The sequence below is a fragment of the Mobula birostris genome, chromosome 8 (assembly GCF_030028105.1).
Source record: "Mobula birostris isolate sMobBir1 chromosome 8, sMobBir1.hap1, whole genome shotgun sequence".
NCBI classification, from domain to species: Eukaryota; Metazoa; Chordata; class Chondrichthyes; order Myliobatiformes; family Myliobatidae; genus Mobula; species Mobula birostris.
This window is the reverse complement of record NC_092377.1, coordinates 35,896,210-35,918,740: the sequence shown is the minus strand read 5'-3', so window position 1 is coordinate 35,918,740 and position 22,531 is coordinate 35,896,210. Positions and strand designations below refer to the sequence as shown.

The following is a 22,531-nucleotide window of genomic DNA, read 5'->3' as shown; positions in this document are numbered from 1 at the left end:
ACTTTGCTATCATTTGGAAATGTTATAAAATGTTATAAAAGCGATGAGACCACTATCAAAATCATTTTCAGCTTCTTGGCAAATGACTCGAGTGTGCAATGCTTTTCAAATGCTTCTTTCATCTTCTAGAACTGATTAATACCTTAAGTAGCCTTTTCAGGGTGTCTTTTATGGAAGTGTTCCTGCAATCTTGATGGTTTCGTGGCTTCATTAGACAGTGCAGTATTACAAATAAGAAACATGGGGCATTGCTGATCTGATGGGAATGGAACAAAACCATACTCCAGGTAAGTAACATTGGGTTGATTCACTTTCTGTAGTTTCTGTTTGTTAGCAGGATTAGAATTCATGGCTTTACCACCTTCAAACTGTAGAGGTCACGCTATACATATTTATCCATCATTAGCAGGGCTAAATTTTTTCTTAAATTAACAAAAACTTTGAATGCATATCAAATATTGATGATGGCACTGAGTTGACACGGGTGGAACGATGGTAGCAGCATCCGAAAGAACTGAATGAAGTGAAGATGAAGTTGATCACAGCAGCGAAAATTACATTAACAAGGATTCAGATTGGAATCTGAATGTTAGGATAGAGCTGATGTTTGGCAAGCTACCTTTATACTATTCCATTTAGCGCGATTGACCAATCACGTAAGGTCTCATAATCCCCAGAGATGGTTCTTGAATGCACATATGAAGCTGAGGTCACTTTGAGCACCTCAAGAGGAATCCTCGGGGTCAGTAGGTTCACTAATTGGTCCTATTTCACCATTTGGTTCTGGCCAGTGCTGTACAGTCACGCAACCGGTTTTCGGTAGATCTGTAGGGAAAGTTGAGAGGGTGTACTTGACACCGACTGTTAAATTGCATAAACCTGTTCTGTGTCGCATGTCAAGGGGAACCCTACTTGATAATTTATGCATCCCCAGTAACATCTGTTTGGTTGGTAAGGTCTTGTGAGATTGTAGAGTTTCAGAAGACGAGTGCTCACCACCTGCAGTGCTATGGTTCTTCCTGTGTTCCTGTGCCTCATTCTTTTTTTGGAGGTGCCTGCTCTACTAACAGTTGGTCAGGTCTTGTGCACAAGTTAGGGTGCCACTTAAAGTAAAAAAAAAAAAAAAAAAAAAAACCCCTCCCCAAAGAATCTTGAATGCTCCCTAGCGACTTCTATTTCCTAATGCTCCCTAAGGACACACATATGCTCCCTTTGGGAATCCCTGGTGTAGAAGACTAGCAAAGCATACAGCACAATATAGATCAGATGCAGATACGGGCTGAGAAATGGCAAATAGAGTTTAACCCAGATAAATAAGGTGTTCCACCTTGGTAGCAGAAATGCAAGGAGACAGTTAAAGGCAAGATCCTTAACAGTGCTGCTGAGCAGAGGGATCTTGGGATCCAAATTCATAGCTCTTTGAAAGTAGCTACACAGGTCAATAATGTGGTTAAGAAGGCTGATGGAATGCTTTCTTTTGTTGTTTGTGGCATTGAGTTCAAAAGTCAAAAGGTTATGTTGCAATTTTATAGAAGTCTGGTGAGGCCACATCTGGAGTCTTGCATACAGTTCTGGCCGCCCCCCTATAGGAAGGATGTTGAGGCTTTGGAGAGGGTATAGCAGAGGCTTACCAGGTTGCTGCCTGGTTTAGAGAGCATGTGTCAAGCAACCGACTGGATAAACTTGATGTCTTTTCTCTAGAGCGGCAGAGGGGAGATTTGATAGAGGTTTACAAGATTATGAGAAGTATAGAGAGCATCTGTTTCCCAGGGTTGGAATATCTAATATCCAGAGGGCATGCAGTGAAGTTGAGAGGGGGTAGATGCAAAGGAGATGTGAGGAGTAAGTTTTGTTACTCAGAGTCGTGGATGCCTGGTATGGTGGTAGAGGCAAGTACACGGAGGCAATTAAGAGACATTGGATAGGCACATGAAGGGATATGGACATGGTGTAGGTAGGAGGATTTTGATTTGGTTTTTAGCTGGTTTGGCACAACATTGTGGGCTGAATGGCCTGTTCCTGTGCTGTACTGTTCTGTGCTTTATGTTCTATTGTGTGCAGTACCCCATACCTAAAGCAAGCCATTCCTGCCCTGGAGTTAATTTCATGGAGGTTTGTTAGATTGAACCCCAGGATGAGGGATTGTTGTTTTGGGAGAGACTGGTCTATACCAACAAGATTTTAGATCACTGTAAGGTGACCTCATTAATATATATCAGACTGAAAGGGATTTACAGGAAATGTGCTGGAATAACTTTTCTTCAGCCTGAGAGTTTAGAGTATAGGCTCAGCATGCATCAATGCAGCGACAAGAAGTTTCTTTAACCAGAGTGGTTTGTAAACCTTTGAAATTCTCCCCATTAAAAGGTGCTTGCTTTTTGATTGTGTAAGGGTTTCTTCTTTTATGTTACTGCTAAGGGGAATAAAATGGCTTCTCTGTACTGTTAGCTGCTCAGACAGTGGTTCTCTATAGCAGTTAGTGATAACGGGACTTGTATTCATTTGCTAACCAATTGGGATAGATGTTATTCTTTCTGTGTGAAAGCTATTAGTTTGCGCGGGCTTCGGGGAGAAGGCGCGAAGAGGATGAAGAGAGAAGAGGTGGCTTGAGGAAACGGTTGCCGGGCCCGCTGGGCCTGGGCTTGGGTCGGGAGCCCAGGGGTCAATGACGAGTGAAGGAGGATCAGCGAAAGGGAATCTGTGAGCTCCAGCATGTGCACTGGACATGTTTGTTAGATTATTGGTGCCTTTTATTTGTTTTCCTTTTTCTTTTGTTTCTCTATTAACCCTATGCTTAAATATAAAATCTTAATCGTTTAACCGCACACTGTGGACTGGATGTTATTTCAGGGTACTGATGGTACACAGGACAGAACACGCAGATTCCACCCAAACAAGAGTGCTAAGGTTTGGCCGGGCAGGGGGTTATCACCCTGAGATCATGCCACTTGGCAAAGCAAGTGTTACAATTGTGTGCAAGGTGGAGGCTGATTAAATTTTTTGTACATCCAGGGAATCAGAAGATGTTGTGAAGGTAAAATGATCTTATTGATCTATGATCTTAATAAAAGTTGAGGAAGCTCTGAGGGATTGTATGACCTACTTCTGCTTCTGTTTTGTATGCTCTTAGAAGAGCTTTTTTAAAAAACCTGGTTATAAGAAACAGATGCAGGAGTATTTCCCACGGCTGCCTGTAAGGAGTTTGTATGTTCTGCCCATTACTGCATGTGTTTTCTCCAGATGCTCCAGTTTCCTCCCACAGTCCAAAGATATACTGGTTGGTAGATTAATTGGTCATTGTAAATTGTCCTGTCATGAGGGCATGCATTGAAGGTGAGAGGGAAAAGGTTCAAAGGTGATGTAAGGAGTAAGTGTTTTTTTTTTACTCGAGTGGTGGATGCCTGGAATGCGCTGCCTGGTCTAGTGGTAGAGTTAAATCCATTAGAAGCTTTTAAGAGGTGTTTTGACAGGCACACGAGTATGAGGAAGATGGAGGGATATGGATATTGTGTAGATAGGAGGGATTTGTTTTTGGGTTTTTATTTTTAGCTGGTTTGCACAACATTGTGGGCTAAAGGGTCTGTTCCTGTGCTGTACTCTTCTATGTTCTAATTACCGGTTAATTGGTAATTGCAAATTGTCCTGTGATTAGGGTAGGGTTTAATAGGTGGGTTGCTGGGTGGTGTGGCTCATTGGGCTGGAAGGGCCTGTTCTGTTCTGTATCTCTAAATATAAGCAACACAATAAAATAACACTGGGCAGCAAACTTCTTTGAAAGCGTTGCTTCCTCAGAAATTTTTCGGTTTATGATAGACCACTTGAATCTGAGCACGAATACAATTTCAGACTACTTGTATTACATAGGAGTTTGGAGAAACAAGAAATTAACTTTTATTGACTATAATGAGTTTAATTGCATAGCAGTGCTGATGCTTTGCAATCGCTCAACTAAGCAAAAAAAGGTTTCGTTGATGATTTTTGTTTGTGTTCAGTGTCTGAGGCTTCTCACTTGTGTCCAACAATAATCAGCCAGCACTGATGAATTCCAGTTGCCCTGATGCTGTTTCTCCATGACTACAATGTCCTGCTGAAACCTTTCACCATGCTTGTCACTGACAGCACCAAGATTTGCAGGGAAGAGGTCTGAGTGAGAATGCAGGAAATGAATCTTTGGTGACATGCTGCACTTCATGGTTTTGTATGCTTGAAGCATGTTGTCAACCAGCTGTACATAGTTTGGTGCTCTGCAGTTGCCAAGAAAATTTTCAACATCCTTGAATGCCTTCCATCTGAATTTTTATTTCCGGTCCCACTGGAAGTTCTTTGAATTGCCTGTTATTGATGACGTGTTTGACTTGTGGGCCAACAAAAATGCCTTCCTTAATCTTGGCGTCAGTTATTCTGACTTGAATTATGAATTGAAATAACAATTATGGGTGATTTCAAAAAAAGTGGTGTGTGATTGGGGAGTTTCATGATCAGCAGCCCAAAACACAGAAGATACATTCACAGGAGGCAAAATCTTTGTTGTCAAGTGTAATCACTGCAATCTGGCCTTTAGTCTTTTTGTCAGAGTTGCTGTGCCAAAACTGTGCATTGCTTTGCTCATGATGAAGAGACGTGAATTCCTATGTACTTTCTCTTTCATGTAGCGACTTTGTATTTCAGGAACACTAGCCTGCCCACATGTAGCATCATTTTGCTCCTTTAGAATTGCAAACTACTCATTGGTTGCATCTGTTGGATGTTCATAATTGGCATTGCTCTGCTAAATGAGGTGAGTGGGTATTCAGAATTATTGTTCCTGAGAGGGTAACATTGTGCATTTGTGACCGTCTAGATATGAAAGCATTCCAATCATTGTGTTTACTTGAGTCCTCTGGGGTAGTATGAACCTTCTCTGTGGTGACCCTCTCCACAATAAAATGCCTGGTGCCAGAATATAGATTGGAGTATTCCTCTGTGTTGTGCATGAATGCTCATCTTTTGATTTTGGTCTTTGGAGTAGCAGTGCAGAGTGCAGACTCTTGTCCCGTGGAGGTGAGCTGCATTCAGATTCTTGTAGTTCTAGTTAAAACTGTAAAGATTGAGAATGCCAAGTGGCCTTTCCAATGTCCTGACTGGGAGGCAGAGAGGGTTGAAAATTAGTGATGAAAGAGGGGATGGAATGTAGATGGTCTTGGTGTATATGTATGCATCTGGATAAGTCATTCCTCCAACTTTGATTCTGAGTTTCCACTCACCTATGATTTTAATTTTCCATTCAACTCCCAGACTGTGTTTTTTGCCTCTTGCACTATTCCAATAAAGCTAATCTAAACTTGAGAAACCATACCTCATCATCTGCAGCTCTCTGGACTGAATATTCAACAATTTCAGATAACCATTCATTCCTGTTTGTGTCATAACTAGCCAATTCTAATGTGAAGTCATGTGCCTGAAACATGAACTCAGTTTTTCTCTATCCATACTTGTTATCAGTACAGCTAAATGTTTTGCCCCCAGCCTTCCCTTTCACATTTTCAGCAACTGTAGTATTAAACCTCCAGCAGATTGTTTGTTTTCCCATTCTTCCGCATCTGCCTTCATTAACCTGCATCTATTCACACACTCTTCCTTACAGATGATTGACTAGGTGGCACAAGAAAGTAATTGTATCATTTGGATAACCTTTCTCCCCACTCTACCACAGACATTCCCTTTCTTCTCTCCACTCCTCCCATCTCTCCATTTTCTTGCCTTTTCCACAAGTGCTGTCTGAGCATCTCCAGAGTTACCTGTTTCATTGTTTCAGATTACCAGCATCTGCATTTCTTTTTGGCTTTTCTAATATAGTCTTCTATCTTCTTTCCTCTTTCCTTTGCCCCCCCCCCCCCGAGTTCCCTCCCCACCAACTCCAAAAATCTGAGTACTCTTTCCCCTTTCTATTTCTGATGCTGGCCCTCAGTTCTCCAATAGGAGTCACAATTCATGTTGCTCCCACAAGGGGCAGGAGTTTAATGGCTGATGCCCTTCTCAGATAGCCGTGCAGGAAAGTGTTGACAGCTGTGCTGAATTAAGCATGGTGCCTTTGCAAATTGATTTGGAATTGGGGAGTAGTCTATCTTAATGCTATTTTGTGCATCTTTTTGACCAGATCCCTTTGAAATAAACCCAGTTTGGTATTCACACTAAATGCTACAATGTTTTTATGTGATTCAGTTGTTACTGTCATCAAACCCTTGTTATTGTCATCAAGTGGGGAAGGTGGTGCTGTGGAAAAACTCTAGTAAACATCTATCTGATAGTCATCATGGTTTAAGTTGCACTTCAATGTGTTATTGTAAAAGCCAAGGTTGAAGTAAGCATGATTTTCTATTTCAATATCCTTTTTTTCAAAAACTTAGAACATTTATGAAGGATTGTGAACAAGTTATCATACAGATTACTGATGTAATTAAGAGTTGCAAAAGTGAAGAAATTAATTTTCAGTATAATGCTGTTAATCTGCACTTTGGTACTGGACCAGTAGATTTTCCAGACCATCAGAGGTTGTTCTGTCTGTGCTTCAGTGCACTTTAAAAATATGTTTTAGATGCCATGCTGTAGAAATGTAATTCTTCCAGTGAACACAGCAAGTTTCAAGGGAATGTGGAGACTGGGGCCCTGCTGAGTGAAAGGGAGCTTGGGAACTAGAGCCCTGTGAATGGAAGGGAATGCGGGAATCTGCACACAGCGAGCCAGATGCCAGACTGTTAGGATTTTTCAAATAGCTGGATATTGGATTGTTGAAGTTTTTGTGTGATAGGAAATTTGACCAGGATAATAAACGTTTCATTAATGATAACAGGTTCTAGTACCAGGAAATTCACACAAGAAAATGATTGTGGCAGGCAAAAATCTGAGAGAGATCAGGAGGTAAACACTTAGACCTTTTAGAAAAATAAAAAGGCTTTTACTATCAAAGGTTGGAAATTTAAAGAAAGTTACAGATGGTAGTGATTTAGTTTTCCCTTTGCGTCATTTAATCAGCACTGCATCTCGCAGTTCTCATTTGATTGTTTCATAGTTGTGCAGAGTACCTCGACCACCAGGAGGTGCGTAGTCACAGACGTGTAGTTAAATTTATGGTGTACATTCTGAGAAGCCTTGTTCCTTTGAGTTGAGCAAAGGTTGCACACATAGCTGATCTCAGACAGTTTAGCACAGTAGGTGCTGTTAAACATTTTGTTTAAAATTATTGCTTTTATTTTTATGCATTTGCTTTGAGGATTATAGCTAAAATACCAGCATTTTATGTTCATCCCTAATTACCCTTGAACTGAGGAGACAGTTAAGAATCAACTGCATTGGTAGGTCTCAACTTCCATGTAAGTCGGACAACGGTGGGATGGTACAGAAGCGTGTGGCTAGCACAGCACTTTACAGGTGATCTTGGTTCAATTCCCGCCACTGCCCATAAGAATTTTGTACAGGTGTCCCCCGCTTTTCGAACGTTCACTTTACGAAACCTCACTGTTACAAAAGACCTATGTTAGTTCCCTGTTTTCGCTAACAGAAGGTGTTTTCACTGTTACGAAAAAGGCAGCGCTTGGAAAAAAAAAAAGCAGCGTGCGTCCCGAGCAGCCGCTCTCCCCCGAGTTCGGAACTGCATTCTCGCCGGCATTGCTTTAACACATGCCTATGAGCAGCGTTAGCAAGGTGAGTTCTAAGGTATTGAAAAAGCCTGAAAGAGCTCGCAAAGGTGTTACACTTAGCGTAAAACTAGACATACTTAAGCGTTTCGATCGTGGTGAACGAAGTAAAGTGAGTTTGGCTTGTGGAAGTTGATGAAGATGATGTTGAAGAGGTTTTGGCATCCCATGACCAAGAACTGATAGATGAAGAGCTGATGCAATTGGAAGAGGAAAGGATAACAATCGAAACCTCAGTGTCCTACCACCCCAAACCCCAGGCCGCGGACAGATACCGATTCGCGGAGAATGCAGCGGTAGCTGGGAGTCACACAGCACATCTTTAAGAAAAAAGTTGAAATAAACAAGCTAATTAATTAGGTGCCGCCCGGCACGTAAATGCCAGCCCAGATCAGAAGCGATTGCCAATTTCACTTGCTCTATGTAATCGGCAATTGCCTCTGATCTGGGCCGACATTTACATGCCGGTGGCACCTAATTAATTAGCTTGTGTATTTTGGCTTTTTTCTTAAAGATGTGCTGGGTGCCTCCCAACTACTGCTGTACCCCTGCATGTTTCGCAGATCAGTATTGGTCGGTGGCTCAGAGGGTGGGGGCCACTGCACCACCCCAACCTCCGACTCAGCCTAACACACCATCATCAGTGTGCTTGGCGCTGTCCCAGTTCCGGTAAGTGAAACTACACTGTACATATTATTTCTACTTCATATAGGTTGTGTATTTTTATGTGTTATTTGGTATGATTTGGCAGCTTCATAGTTTAAAGGTTACTGGAGAGCGCTTGCGTGAGATTTTCTGCCGATGGCACTTGCGCCGTGTTTCTGTCAAGAGTGCTTGCATGAGATTTTCGCTACGGAGAACAGTGCAAGCAATCGTTGTAGAGAAGTATTTCTAATTTATATAGGCTGTATATTTATCATATCATTTCTGCTTTTACTATATGTTACTGTTATTTTAGGTTTTATGTGTTATTTGGCATGATTTGGTAGGTTATTTTTGGGTCTGCGAACGCTCACAAATTTTTCCCATATAAATGGTAATTGCTTCTTTGCTTTATGACATTGGCTTACGAACAGTTTCATAGGAACGCTCTACCTTCGGATGGTGGGGGAAACCTGTACATTCTCCCTGTGACTGTGTTTCTTCTGGGTGTTCCAGTTTCCTCCCACAGTCCAAAGACTTACCAATTAATTGGTAGGTTAATTGGTCATTGTAAATTGTCCCATGATTAGGCTAGGATTAAATCAGGGGATTGCTGGGTATTGCGACTCAAAAAGCCTATTTTGTGTTGGGTCTCAAGAAAATAAAAAGTTAAGGATAGCAGACTTCCTTTAAGATTATCGTGATAAAAATCAACTTTCAAAAGAAATTCGTATGAGTGTAATAATATGAAACTAAATTCCTAGGATTTTATGCAGGGATTTGACCTTGTCTCACCATGGCATTGGTTCCAACATCTGGCTGTAGTACAATAACTTAACCACTAAGCAACCATGCCTCCTTTGCTACCTATGGTGTGAATAACTTTACAGTGGATTCCAGTTAATTGGGACGTATCAGGACCAGTACACTTTGGCTCAATTAAATAGCTGCCGCTTCCCCCCCCCCCCCCCCAATTAGCCAAAGTTTCTTGGAAATGGCTTAAAATGAACAAAGTACCATTTAATTAAGTACCAATTATGTATTTAAATGAAATGCAGAACAAATTGGAACACTACCAATATTACTATAGCACTCTAAAACTGTGATTGGTTCCTAATTGTTATTGATGGAAAAATTTGGACAGTGTATACTGCCGTCTTCGTTTGACTGTAAATGAGCAAAATCAGCGTAGACATCCAGTGCAAATAATGGAGTGCCTTCATTGCCTTCCTGCATGAAGTAGTGTCAAAAATCACTGCTTTTTTAATTTGGTGTTGGTCACCTCAAACGAATAACATAACAGAAGCATGCACAACTGATGCTATTTAACAACTGTCTGTTCTAAGCATAGTGTTGTGTCTAACAGCTGCACAAGCACACATGGGTTTCTAGTTAAAAACTGTTGCATCCTCTAAATCATCATTTTCATTGTAACATTTAAGGTGATTGTCGATACCTTCAAATTCGTCATAGTTCCTGTTTGTTGAAGTAGTGAAATCATTTCATTTTCACTCCATTCTGTTTTTCACATCGCCAAGCTTGAATGTTTGAAACTGCAGTGAGAAAAGCAGTTCTGTATTGTCCTACTGCTTATTTCTTGCCAACTATCAGTAACAAATATCACTGTTTTTTGAATACAAACACACACAACTGATGTTATTTTAAAAAAACTGTTTGCACTAAGCAGGGTCTAGTGTCTAACAGCCACACAAGTGCACTTGACTGACACTTGTTAGAAACCGTTTGGCACCAGTCTGCTGTCCCAATTAAGAGGCATAGTGTCCCAACTAAATGAAGGAAATCCCAGCTAATTTCTCAATTAGTTTTTGATCTTTAAGAGTTGTCCCAAATAAACTGCAGCCTCGATTAGCCGATGGCCCCATCAACCAGAATGCACTGTGTACCTTTAATGGGCTTTTAAAAATAATGGGTTGCTGGTCTTAATAGAGAGAAATACTTCCTCTTAGTATTCCTCTTACAGGTTCTTTTGTTGGCCAACTTATGGGCTCAATAGGATTGATTTAAAAGGGGCTCAGCAATAGAATTCGTTCGACCAACCCCAACTCTGGAATTGACAGTCCGCCATATTGTGAATATTAAAATCCACTCTTTCAACTGGATCTTACACGTGTAACTCTTTGTTAATTGAAAAAAACATTTCTGCTGAAGTCGAGTGTTAAAGATTTCTTTGCTTTTCACAGCCTGAAAAGCAAAAAAGCGCTTCGTTGAGATAGAATTTTGACTGCATGTGTGATTCTTCATCTCAGATTTCTTTTCTCTTGCTTCCTTTGCTCAAGACAGGAGCAGTGTACTAGTCCCATGTAACTGAAGCTTTACTTGAGAGTGAAGCTAAGTTGAGCAATGAGCTGCCCCATTCCTACTTCATCTGCACTGTAGGACAGCTGCTCATTGTTAATAGTGGCATGCACACGAACAGGGAGAGCCTCCAACTTCCTGACCGACTGACAGGAACTAGCAGAGCAAGAGGAGGAGGTCAGTGCCCTTGTTAACAGAATAGATATGGTACAAAAGAATGCATCACCTGGTTACATTTAAAATATAAATTTGAGTGAGTGGTGCATTGAAATGAACTTGGCTTTGGCACTTCTGACATCAGCATGAAATTGCATGCAGGCTTCCATCACAATACTTACAGAAGTTGTTAGCCAGGAGAGGGAAGGGAAGTCAGATCTGTGGAGGTTTGTCTGTCTGGACGTTTAAAAACATGCTCGGTGTATAGCTTTCACTAAATTGAAGATGAGTGTTTATGTATCGATAGTGTAAAAAGATATTTCTTTTTGTAATTTAGACACTGGGTTAGGAACTTCAAGTCCGACTTTACCTAACAGAACAAGAGATAATGGTTTCACACTTAAATTAAATAAGACTAGAAATAGAAAGCTGTGCCGCTTTCAGTAATTTAGAGGTTCCGGAGAGCAATTTAGATTATGAGAAAATGCAAAAGACGTCAAATCAGATTGAATGAACTCTCATAATTTCTCTCTAGTTTTATTTCCATCTGTGCTGTCAGGGAATGTAGAATAACAGTGCCATCATATTTCAGTCTTATTGATTTGGGCTTTGGTTTTCTTAGGATGTGGTTCTCTGAACATTGTTCTCTCCACTTCTAAAGGCTCTATGTTGTGGAAGATATTCAGTTAGTGAAAATTTATGGTTTGAAAAAACTTGGATCACAGCCTGAAGTACACAGTATTCGACACTGTTGATGTTGAAGTGGGAGAGAGAAACTATAGCAGTGGATAGTCCTTCGAGAAGAAATGTATGGGGGCGGTGGGGCAGGAGAGATTATTGAGAGATGTATACAAAATAATGAGATGCATGGAAAGCAGAATAAACTTTCCTGATGATGAGTATGAGTTTAGAGGGGATATGTGAATTTTTTTTCTCTCAGCTAGGAGATAGGCAATGCATATTAGATTACAACTAAGTGGGGGAGCTGCATGGCCTTGTTCAGAGCAAGTACTAGGCCTCAAGCCACAATGCCGAATGCTTACAGCCACCAGGAAAGAAGTGTTGGAGCCGGTGCACTCCACCAGGGGCAGTGTGGCGCAGAGTCCAGGCTGGAGCTGGTGCTGCCCACCGCCAGTGTTCACTCAGCAGAAGATGAGCTCTCCTGTGGTCAGCTGCAGATTTCTCCAGCATTCAATGGACTCGGCCTCAAGTTGTGGTGTCACTTATTTACAGTTGCCAGGAGGGAGGCATTGGAGCCGGTGCGTTCCGCCCAGGGCAGAGTGGTGCAGCATCTAGGTTAGAGTCGGTGCTGCTCCCTGTGATCGTTCGGTAGATGACAAACTATATTGTGGTCAACTGCAGATTTTGGGAATGATGGCTCAAGTGTAGACTTTTTAAATCGCGTGACTGTATCTTGTACCTTTTATGTACGTTGTATGTCTGCTCTATGATGTGTATGACTGTTGGTACTGTGTTTTCGACCTTGGGTCCAGAGTAACACTGTTTCGTTTGCTGGTACTCATGTATGATTGAATGACAATTAAACTTGAATTGAATTAGTTGAAGAAGCATCTGGATGAGCATTTGAATCACTAAGTCTCAGTAGGCTACAGACCAAGTACTTCACAGTGAATGGCAGGTTCCTGGTGAGTGTTATAGACAGAGGATCCTTGCAGATCAGGAACAGAGGAACCAGAAAAGGATCCTTTTATTCCCACTTGCTGCCTCTTACCAATCAGCCAATGCTCAAACCACGCCTGTAATTTCTCTGTAATACCATGGACTGCCAACTTGGTAAGTAGCCTCATGTGTGGAACCTTGTCAAGGGCCTTCTGAAAGTCCAAATATACAACATTCACTGCATCCCTTTTATCTACCCTACTTGTAATCTACTCAAAGAATTCCACCAGGTTCATTAGGCAGGATTTTCCCTTACCATCACTAAGTGTCACCAAGTACTCCATAACCTCATCCTTAACAATTGACTCCAACATTTTCCCAACCACTGAGATCAGGCTAACTGGAGTATAACTGGAGTATAATTTCCTTTATGCTGCCTTCCTCCTTAAAGAGTTGAGTGACATTTGCAATTCTCCAGTTCTTTGGCACTATGCCAGAGTCCAATGATTGAGGTCACACTTGGAGTACTGGGTTTCATTTTGGTTGCCCTGCTACAGGAAAGATGTTATTAAACTGGAAGGAGAGCAGTAAAGTTTTTCAGGGATGTTAACAGGAATTGAGGGACTGAGTTATGAGAGGTTGGACATGCTGAGATTTTATTCCTTGGAGTGTTGAAGTCTGAGAGGTGATCTTGGAGAGGTGTGTTAAATCATGAAGAGTACAGATAGGGTAAATGCACTGAGTCTTCCCAGAGTTGGGGAGAATCAAAAACTCAAGGGCATGGGTTTATGATGAGGGGAGAGAGATTTAATCAGAACTTGAAGGGTAATGTTTTTTAACACAAAGAATGAGCTTCCAGAAGTAGTAGTTGAGATGGGTACAGTAACAAATTTAAGAGACAGTTGGACCAAGTCAGAATCAGGTTTATTATCACTGGCATGTGATGTGAAATTTGTTAACTTAGCAGCAGCAGTTCAATGCAATACATAATCTAGCAGAGAGAAAAAAATAATAAATAAAACAAAACATAATAATTAAACAAGGAAATCAATTACGTATATTAAATAGATTTAAAAAATGTGCAAAAACAGAAATACTGTACTGTATATTGTACACAGTATACTGTACATAGATTGGAAAAAAATTAGAGGATTTGAGCCGGACACTGCAAATAGGACTTGCTTGGATACAGCATCTTGGTCAGCATGGATCAGATGCGCTGAAAGGCCTGTTGCCACACTATGTCTCTATGACTATACTGGTTAAAGAGAATAGTGTAGATGAATACTTGAACTCCAGTGCTGCTGAAGGGTTTTGGTCCGAAACGTCAGCTGTACTCTTTTCCATAGATGCTGCCTGGCCTGCTGAGTTCCTCCAGCATCTTGTGTGTGTTGCTTGGATTCTTGGATTTCCAGCATCTGCAGTTTTTCTCTTGTTTGTACTTGAGTGTGGAGGGTCACCTTCTGAAGGGCACCTTTCTATGTAACTGATCCTGTGGCAGTTAGTTGCTGAGTCAGGATCACGTACAGGCCACACTGTTAGATGTGTTTAATTCAAGTTTTCCAGCTGGTGGAATAACCTTAATTAATGGAATTTTTACCTACAGATCAATAGTCCAGCCCTCTGGCTCTAGTCAAATAACAAAGCCACCAGGTAACTGTTTCATAATTACAGTATGTAATGACTTGTTAGACTCTAATAGTAAGCAAGGTTGATTTGACATAATATTGAACTCCGTCAAAAGTTTTAAATTTTAAAATGTTGCTTTTTGCCAGCTTGTACATAAGATTGAAATAAAGGTCATGCATAGAATCAAAAATGGATGGTATCATAAAGAATCTTAAGTCCCAGGAGGAGGATGCAATCTACTTTAGCTAACTCTCTATGTATTGCTCAATGTAGAGTAAGATGTAGAATGAGATGTATTTCAATTAAAAGTTTCTGTATATTTGACTGTGAACAATTCAGGGTTGTCCTGCTGCCGAAATAAAATTCAGCACTAATTTGCTTCAAATTGTGACTTGCTAAGACGGAGCTGTGTTTTGTCATAGGCATCTATAGTGGAAGAGGGGTCAATTGGCCCATCTGATTGTGAAGGGCAATTATCCAGACTAATCACACTTTCCACTTATTGGCCTGTAACCTCATAGGTTCTGAATGTCAGGATGTTTCTCCAGGTATATTTTACATATGGTCATTGTTTCTACCATCACTATCAGTTCAGGTTATGACTTTCACACACTACAGTGAATTTTTTTCCTTCAACTTCCCTCTAATTCTAATAGTACCCTAATTCGTAATTTTCTAATTATCCATGAAGTTGCCCCGAACTTTTCATAGTCTTCTAGCTGTAGTCAGCTTAAGGGTTTTTTTTTAACTGAAGCATAACTTCGACATCCTTTGTATCCAGAGGACTAGAATATAAAAGGTCAGCATTTCCGTTATTGATTAATTTCAATGTAATTTGTTATCTCCGTTCTTGGACCACAAAGTGTCCTCGAAGTTCCACAGTTTTAACTTTCCACTGTTTTAAAATGTCTTTGTTAAGGTCCTTGATGGATGATCTTGTATTTGTAGACATTGAAATAGATTTCCCACACTATTTTAAAAATCTATTATTACTGCTTGCTAGTTATAGTTTGCTTCTCCACAGTGTGTAGTTTCCCTGAGTGCCTTTTGTAATCCAGCATATGTCGTTTTCTGATGTATATATTTAATACAAAGAAATCATAAATAAAGGCCTCAAATAGTTGAGGCACGAAACAAATTGCAAGACACCGGATGTCAGAATTTGAGTGTCTGCCTATTATTCTGTGCCTCTCAGTCAAGCTAGCAATAATATGCCTTTGATTCCATGAGCTGCAGTCTTAGTTACAAACTCCTTTTGATGGTTTTCATTGTAAACTGGTGGTTCATATAAATATTAAAACGGCTAAAGATTTTGTACAACATAATGGGTATGAAGAATGCCTGCTAATGTCTGAGGAAATAGAAAGGTGGGAATTTTAGAGTTTAGGAGCTCCTAGCCACCATTAAATGCTGACAAATTCTTTGCTGGTTTCCGGTAATATCCTGTCTTGGACAAATCAGTAAGATCCTTCCTAGGTCTTGCACTCAGTCTGCTCATCTGAATTCATTTGGGCTTTACTGATTGCCCAGGCCGCTTGCTATTTGCAGATGGTTACCTCATCCAAGGCCTAACACAGGTTTAGCTGAGTACTCAGTGCAGTGAGAACACCTGGGCTTTTGCTTCCTAATTAAGGCATAGTCCAAACAAGAGCCAGTGAATCCAGAGAAAATGTATGATGATAGGGTTGATTGGTGTGAAGATGCATCTACATCACTGAGTACATGGAGCTTAGAAAAATAGAGGGCTATGGGTAACCCTAGGTAATTTCCAAAGTAAGTACATGTTCAGCACAGCATTGTGGGCCAAAAGGCCTGTATTGTGCTGTAGGTTTTCTATGTTTCACCTCAAACGCTGTCGCACTAGTGGATGCAGTATAGTAGTCATGTCACAAGATTAACAACCTAATTGTCAGAAGTCCTATTCCCCTTCAGATATTTTGAAATGCTATCTGTTGTCCTGGTTCAATATTCCTCCTATATCTAAGTCTAACTTGAATTCATTTGATCAGAAGGTCCTTTACCAAAGACACCAGGAAAGAGTGCTATATGCAGTCTTGCCAGATCTCAAAATACCTTGGGCAGTGTTTGGATGGGTTTTGTTAAGCCAAGAGCGAATCAGCCTTGAACTTGAATGGTAGAACAGTCTCAAAGTCCATTAAGTATTAGAAAGTAATATGGTAAACTTTTCAGGAAGCTAATGATTGTCATGTGAAGTGGAAGTTTCTGAGCAATCTCTGACCATTTGGGTAGTGGTTATCAGAGTTGAGCTCATATTCTAACCCATTCTGTGTTCTTTGTCTTCCGACTTAATATGCTTCCACCGAATACTCGACTCCGCTGGGTCTCTGTCCATCTTATCTCTGTTTTCCATTGCATCACACAAATTGCTGGAGGAACTAAGCAAGTCTGGCAGCATCTATGGAGAGAACTAAGCAGTCGACATTTCAGGCCAAGGCCATCTTGGCTGGAAACATTGATCATTTCTTTCCCTCCAAGGATGCTGTCTGGCCTGCTGAGTTCCTCCAGCCATTTGTGTGTTGCTCCAGATTTCCAGTATCTATAATCTCTCTTGTCTCCTATTTTCTGTTACCAGTTCATGTTCATTCCTTTGCCAACTCACTTTAATTCCTCCCTAATGTAATGTTGCCCCATGTTCATTCTCTGTCACTTAGCTTTTTACGTTGTCCTTTTTTGTGTCTACCGATCAATATCTGGTTTGTTTGCACAGTTAACTTAGCCATTTTATAAAAGTCTTCCAGATTAACTGTATTAGGAATGACCTATTGAGTAAAATGTCTTTTTCCTCCTGCAGGGCAACATCGATCTGGGATACTAGTCTGCAGATCACCACAATTTCCAGTTTGTTTGGAGCTTGGCTAGGAGCATTTCCTATCCCACTGGACTGGGACAGGCCCTGGCAGGTACAGAATCATTTATAGGAATTTTGTGTAATGCCCTGGTTCATATTTTTACTGTAATGCTATATGTATTTCATTTTAGCAGTTCTGCAAGAACAGCTTGTTTTCAGTTTGCTCCATTTTCAGCTTGTTAGGGTTATTGTTGAAGATAAGAGAAGAGGAGAAATGTGTGCCATCCAATTAGGATGGTTGAATTAAGGGGAGGTTTCTCTGGTGAGGGGCACTAAGGGTCTCGGCCGGAAACGTCGACCGTACCTCTTCCTAGAGATGCTGCCTGGCTTGCTGCGTTCACCAGCAACTTTGATGTGCGTTGCCAGTGAATGCAGGCATTTTTGAATTTCTGAAATGGGTAAAAGGATCAACATGAGGCTAATAGTTAATATGCCAGGTTTTAGAGTATAACTAATATATTGTTGTGTAAGAGCTTTAGGAGAATTATGTCTGAAATACATGCATTTATTTGTAAGACATGAATGATTTTAATGCATGATAATTTACACAGAACTAAAAAAAAATAACTTGTTCAGCTGGCGGACTTTTTAATGTACAGATTTTCAAATTCAGATTTCCCAAATTGATCCCAGCTCGGGACTGTCACCACCGGGTTCAGGAACAGTTCTTAACCCTCAGCCATCAGGGCCTTGAAACAGTGGGGATAACTTCACTCAACTTTACTGCCCGTGACTGAACTGTTCCCACAATCTATGGACTCACTTTCAAGGACTCTTCATCTCATGTTCTCGATACTCATTATAATTTTTTTTCTTTTGTATGTGCACTGTTTGTTGTCTTTCGCACATTGGTTGTTTATCCATCCTATTGGGTGCAGTCTTTCATTAATTCTATTACGGTTCTTGGAGTTACTGAGTATGCCTGCAGAAAAAAAGAATCTCAGGTTTGTACATGGTTACATGTATATACTTTGATAATAAATTTACCTTGAACTTTGAATTTTGCACTTTGGAGAATTCCATAGAATCATCCTTTTCCAGGATTTAATGGCTTGTCGTATTTAGAGCGTTTGATGGCTCTGGGCCTGTATTCACAGGAATTCAGGAGAATGAGGGGTGACCTCATTGAAGCCTATCAAATATTGAAAGAGCTTAATAGAGTGAATGTGGAGAGGATGTTTCCTATGGTGGGACAGTCTAAGACCAGAGGACACCGCCTCAGAATAGAGGGCATCCTTTTAGAATGGAGATGAGCAGGAATTTCTTTAGCCAGAGAGTGGTAAATCTGTGGAATTCATTGCCACAAGCAACTGTGGGTGGGGGGGCAAGTCTTTATGTATATTTAAGGCAGAGGTTGATAGATTCTTGATTGATCAGGGCATGAAGGGATACGGAGAGAAGACAGGAGATTGGGGCTGAGAGGAAAATTGGATCAGCCATGATGAAATGGCAGAACAAACTCGATGGGCCAATATATCGCTTATCTGACATAATAAAACATCCTAAAATGCTGGTAGTTGTGTTTCTCTTCCACAGAGGGAGCAAGAAGTGTCTGATGGGACAGGAGGTGAGCTCCTTCTGTCAACACAAAGGGCTTCTTTGTGCCAAAGAGGTTATCAGTGCTGTTCTTATCACTCCTTCTTTTCATTGAGTTGACCTGCATTTCAGGAGTTGGGGACTTGAGGAAAGCTATGAGTGCATCCAAGAACACTTTTCTGTCTGCTTGGTAATCTTCTGTGACAGAGGTTGGAACAGAATATCTGTTTAGGGAGTAATTTGACCCTCATTTTGCAGCATCAGTGACAAATTGATGAGCTTCAAGTGAGATTAAATGCACCCAATAAGATCCTTAGTTTGACTTTTGTGTTAGTTTTCTAATAAGTGAAAGAGATCAACTATGAAAGGTCATCAATTCGAGAAAGTTATTTCTGTATGAATGCTGGCTAACCTGCTGAGTGTTTGCTGCATTTTCATTTTATATCATATTTTTAGTGTGTAAAATATTTTCTAAATGTTAGTTTTCTTTTAATTATGTTGTGTCCTTCATACTTCTTATTCTCCAACGATTACAACATCTCCAGACATATCATCCCTGGGTTACAATGCCCAACTATGGACACCCCTATATATATGTATGAGCTCCCATGATATCACTAAATTCAAAGGTCCATATGTAATTAGGTTTTTTTCATACAAATGGCAGAAATAGTTTTCTTTCTGCACTTTCAGTGATTACTCTTTCTTATCAGCTTTGTGCTTTTGATGCTATTCACTACAATACTATTGAGATATGCTCGCCATCTAAGTGATTTTTGTTCATTTTCTGACTTGTAGACAAAATTTACTTTTGGACTTCAGTGAAAACAGAATCAGTTTGTCAGCCTGTAGAGTCAGCGCGAGAACATGTGCCAAATCTGGGTATAGTCTATGCCTCAGAATGTCACTGGTGCTGGCACAATTGAACTAAGACTTCAGCTAGTAATTGTGTTCAACTGACTATCAGTCTCCCTTTTTAATGTACTGAAGTGAATAGTGATACTGAAGTGAGTATCACTGCTCTCCTCACTGAATCATTGACAAAGAAGGCAATTTGTGGCAGAGGTCCTGCAATTTTGTTCTATAACTCAAGGTATCCACTGTTTGACATTGGTCTAACAACTGCCAAAGAATATATTTGAATTTAACAATAAATTTTCTCTTGAAGGTAGATGCAGGATTTTAGCATTGATATCTGAACATGTATTTAATGCAGTGGAGTCTGAACCCAATCTAATGGGATGCTCCTTCCTTTCTCTGAGTGTAGCCACTCTGCGATACTAGTTTATGAATTAATGCATTTCACAGAGGGCACAACATTAAACTAAGAGGCTCTATGAATGAATCTGTTCTGTAGTTGATTTGGCACTTTCTGGAGGAGAAGCTGTGAAAGTGCTACTCTGGGAGAGGTTCAAGAGAATTGGAGGGTTGCAGATGTTGCTCCCTTATTCAAGAAAGGGAGTAGAGATAGCCTGGGAAATTATAGACCAGTGAGTCTTACTTCAGTTGGTAAGGTGATGGAGAAGATCCTGAGAGGTAGGATTTATGAACATTTGGAGAGGCATAATATGATTGGGAATAGTCAGCATGATTAGATTAGATTAAACTATGAGGACACTCAGTCCTCGTTTATTGTCATTTAGAAATGCATGCATTAGAAAATGATACAATGTTCCTCCAGAAAGATATCACAGAAACACAGGACAAACCAAGACTAAAACTGACAAAACCACATAATTATAACATACAGTTACAACAGTACAAAGCAATACTGTAATTTGATAAAGAGCAGACCATGGGTACGGTAAAAAAAGTCTCAAGTCCTGATAGCCCCATCATCTCACGCAGACGGTAGAAGGGAGAAACTCTTCCTGCCGTGAACTCCAAGCGCCGTAAACTTGCCAATGCATTGGAAGCACCTGACCGCAGCCGACTCTGAGTCCGTCCGAAAACTTCGAGCCTCCGACACCGAGCACTGAGCACCATCTCTGCCGAGCGCTTCAACCCTGCCCCGGCTGCCGAGCAGCAAGCAAAGCCGAGGACTCGGGGCCTTCCTCTCCGGAGATTCTGGATCACACAGTAGCAGCGGCAGCGAAGCAGGTATTTCAGAAGTTTCACCAGATGTTCCTCTGTGCTCTCACGTCTGTCTCCATCATATCAGGTTTGTGCACGGCACCCTACTTGACAGATAACAGATATCACCACCGGAGTGGCTGCTGCAAGCTGCGTTGCGCCGCCATCTTCTCCTCCATCTTTGAGTTTGTCAAAGGCAGGTTGTGCCGTACGAGCCTGATTGAATTTTTTGAGGATGTGACTAAAGGCATTGATGAAGGTAGAGCCGTGGATGTAGTGTGTATGGATTTCAGTGGGGATTTGATAGATACCCCATGCAAGGCTTATTGAGAAAGTAAGGAGGCATGGAATCCAAGGGGACCTTGCTTTGTGGATCCAGATTTGGCGTGCCCACAGAAGGCAAAGAGTGGTTGTAGATTGGTCATATTCTGCTTGAGGGTCAGTGACCGGTAGTGTGCCTCAGGGATCTGTTCTGGGACCCCTACTGTTTGTGATTTTTATAAATGACCTGGATGAGGAAGTGGAGGGATGGGTTAGTAAATTTGCTGATGACACAAAGGTTGGGGGCATTGTGAATAGTGTGGAGGGCTGTCAGAGGTTACAGCGGGACATTGATAGGATGCAAAACTGGGCTGAGAAGTGGCAGATGGAATTCAACCCAGATAAGTGTAAGGTGCTTTATTTTGGTAGGTCAAATATGATGGAAGAATATAGTATTAATGGTTAGACTCTTGGCAGTGTGGTGGATCAGAGGGATCTTGGGGTCCGAGTCCATAGGACATTCAAAGCTGCTGCGCAGGTTGGCTCTGTGGTTAAGAAGACATATGGTTCATTGGCCTTCATCAACCGTGGGAATGAGTTTAAGAGCCGAGAGGTAATGTTGCAGCTATATAGGACCCTGGTTAGACCCCAGTTGGAGTACTGTGCTCAATTCTGGTTGCCTCATTACAGGAATGATTTGGAAACTGTAGAAAGGGTGCAGAGGAGATTTACAAGAATGTTGCCTAGATTGGGGAGCATGCCTAATGAGAATAGGTTGAGTGAACTCGGCCTTTTCTCCTTGGAGTGATGGAGGATGGGAGATGACCCTGTTAGAGGTGTACAAAATGATGAGAGACATTGATCGTGTGGATAGTAAGAGGCTTTTTCCCAGGGCTGAAATGGCTAGCACGAGAGGGCATAGCTTTAGGGTGCTTGGAAGTAGGTACGGAGAAAATGTCAGGGGTATGGTTTTTACGCAGAGAGTTGTGACTGTGTGGAATGGGCTGCTGGTGACGGTGGTGGAGGCGGAAACGATAGGGTCTTTTAAGAGACTCCTGGATAGGTACATGGAGCTTAGAAAATAGTGGGCTATGAGTAAGCATAGGTAGTTCTAAGGTAAGGACATGTTTGGCACAGCTTTGTGGGCCAAAGGGCCTGTATTGTGCTGTAGGTTTTCTATGTTTCTATGTAACATTCGTAACATGACAGCATGGAAAGAAGTACTTGCATCGCTTCAAAGTGTCAGCATAAGACATAGGAGTAGAATTGGGACAGTCGGCCTACTCAGTCTACTCTGCCATTCAATCACGGTTGATTAATTATCCCTCTTGACCCCATTTTCCTGCCTTTTCCCCTATAACATTTGACGCCTTGACTAATCAAGAACCTATCAACCTTCGCTTTAAATGTACACAATGACTTAGCCTCCAGAGTCTTCAGTGGCAACGAATTTTACAGAATCGCCACCCACATCTCCGTTCTAAATGGACGTATATCTATTCTGAGTCTGTGACACTCTGTTCCCGTGACCGCTTTCTCTCCCCCCCCCCCCCCCCATACTCCAAGTGAGGTCTGACCAATGCCTTTAAAGCCTCAGCTTTATATTGTTGCTCATATTCAAAATGAATGCTAACATTACATTTCCCTTCCTTACCACCAACTCAACCTACAAGTTAACCTTTGGGGAATCCTGCACAAGGACTCCCAAGTCCCTTTGCACCTCTGATTTTTGAATTTTCTCCCCATTTAGAAAATA

At 41.2% G+C, this 22,531-nt stretch overlaps 1 protein-coding gene across 1 annotated transcript in view; it reads left to right on the top strand.

Moving 5' to 3' along the window:
• The window catches only part of pigf (phosphatidylinositol glycan anchor biosynthesis, class F), a 67,821-nt gene that overhangs the window by 17,489 nt on the left and 27,801 nt on the right, over window positions 1-22,531 (top strand). The window contains exon 4 of the mRNA XM_072265004.1: window positions 16,849-16,957. Coding sequence (XP_072121105.1) covers window positions 16,849-16,957 — 109 coding nt within the window. The remainder of the gene's footprint in view (window positions 1-16,848; window positions 16,958-22,531) is intronic.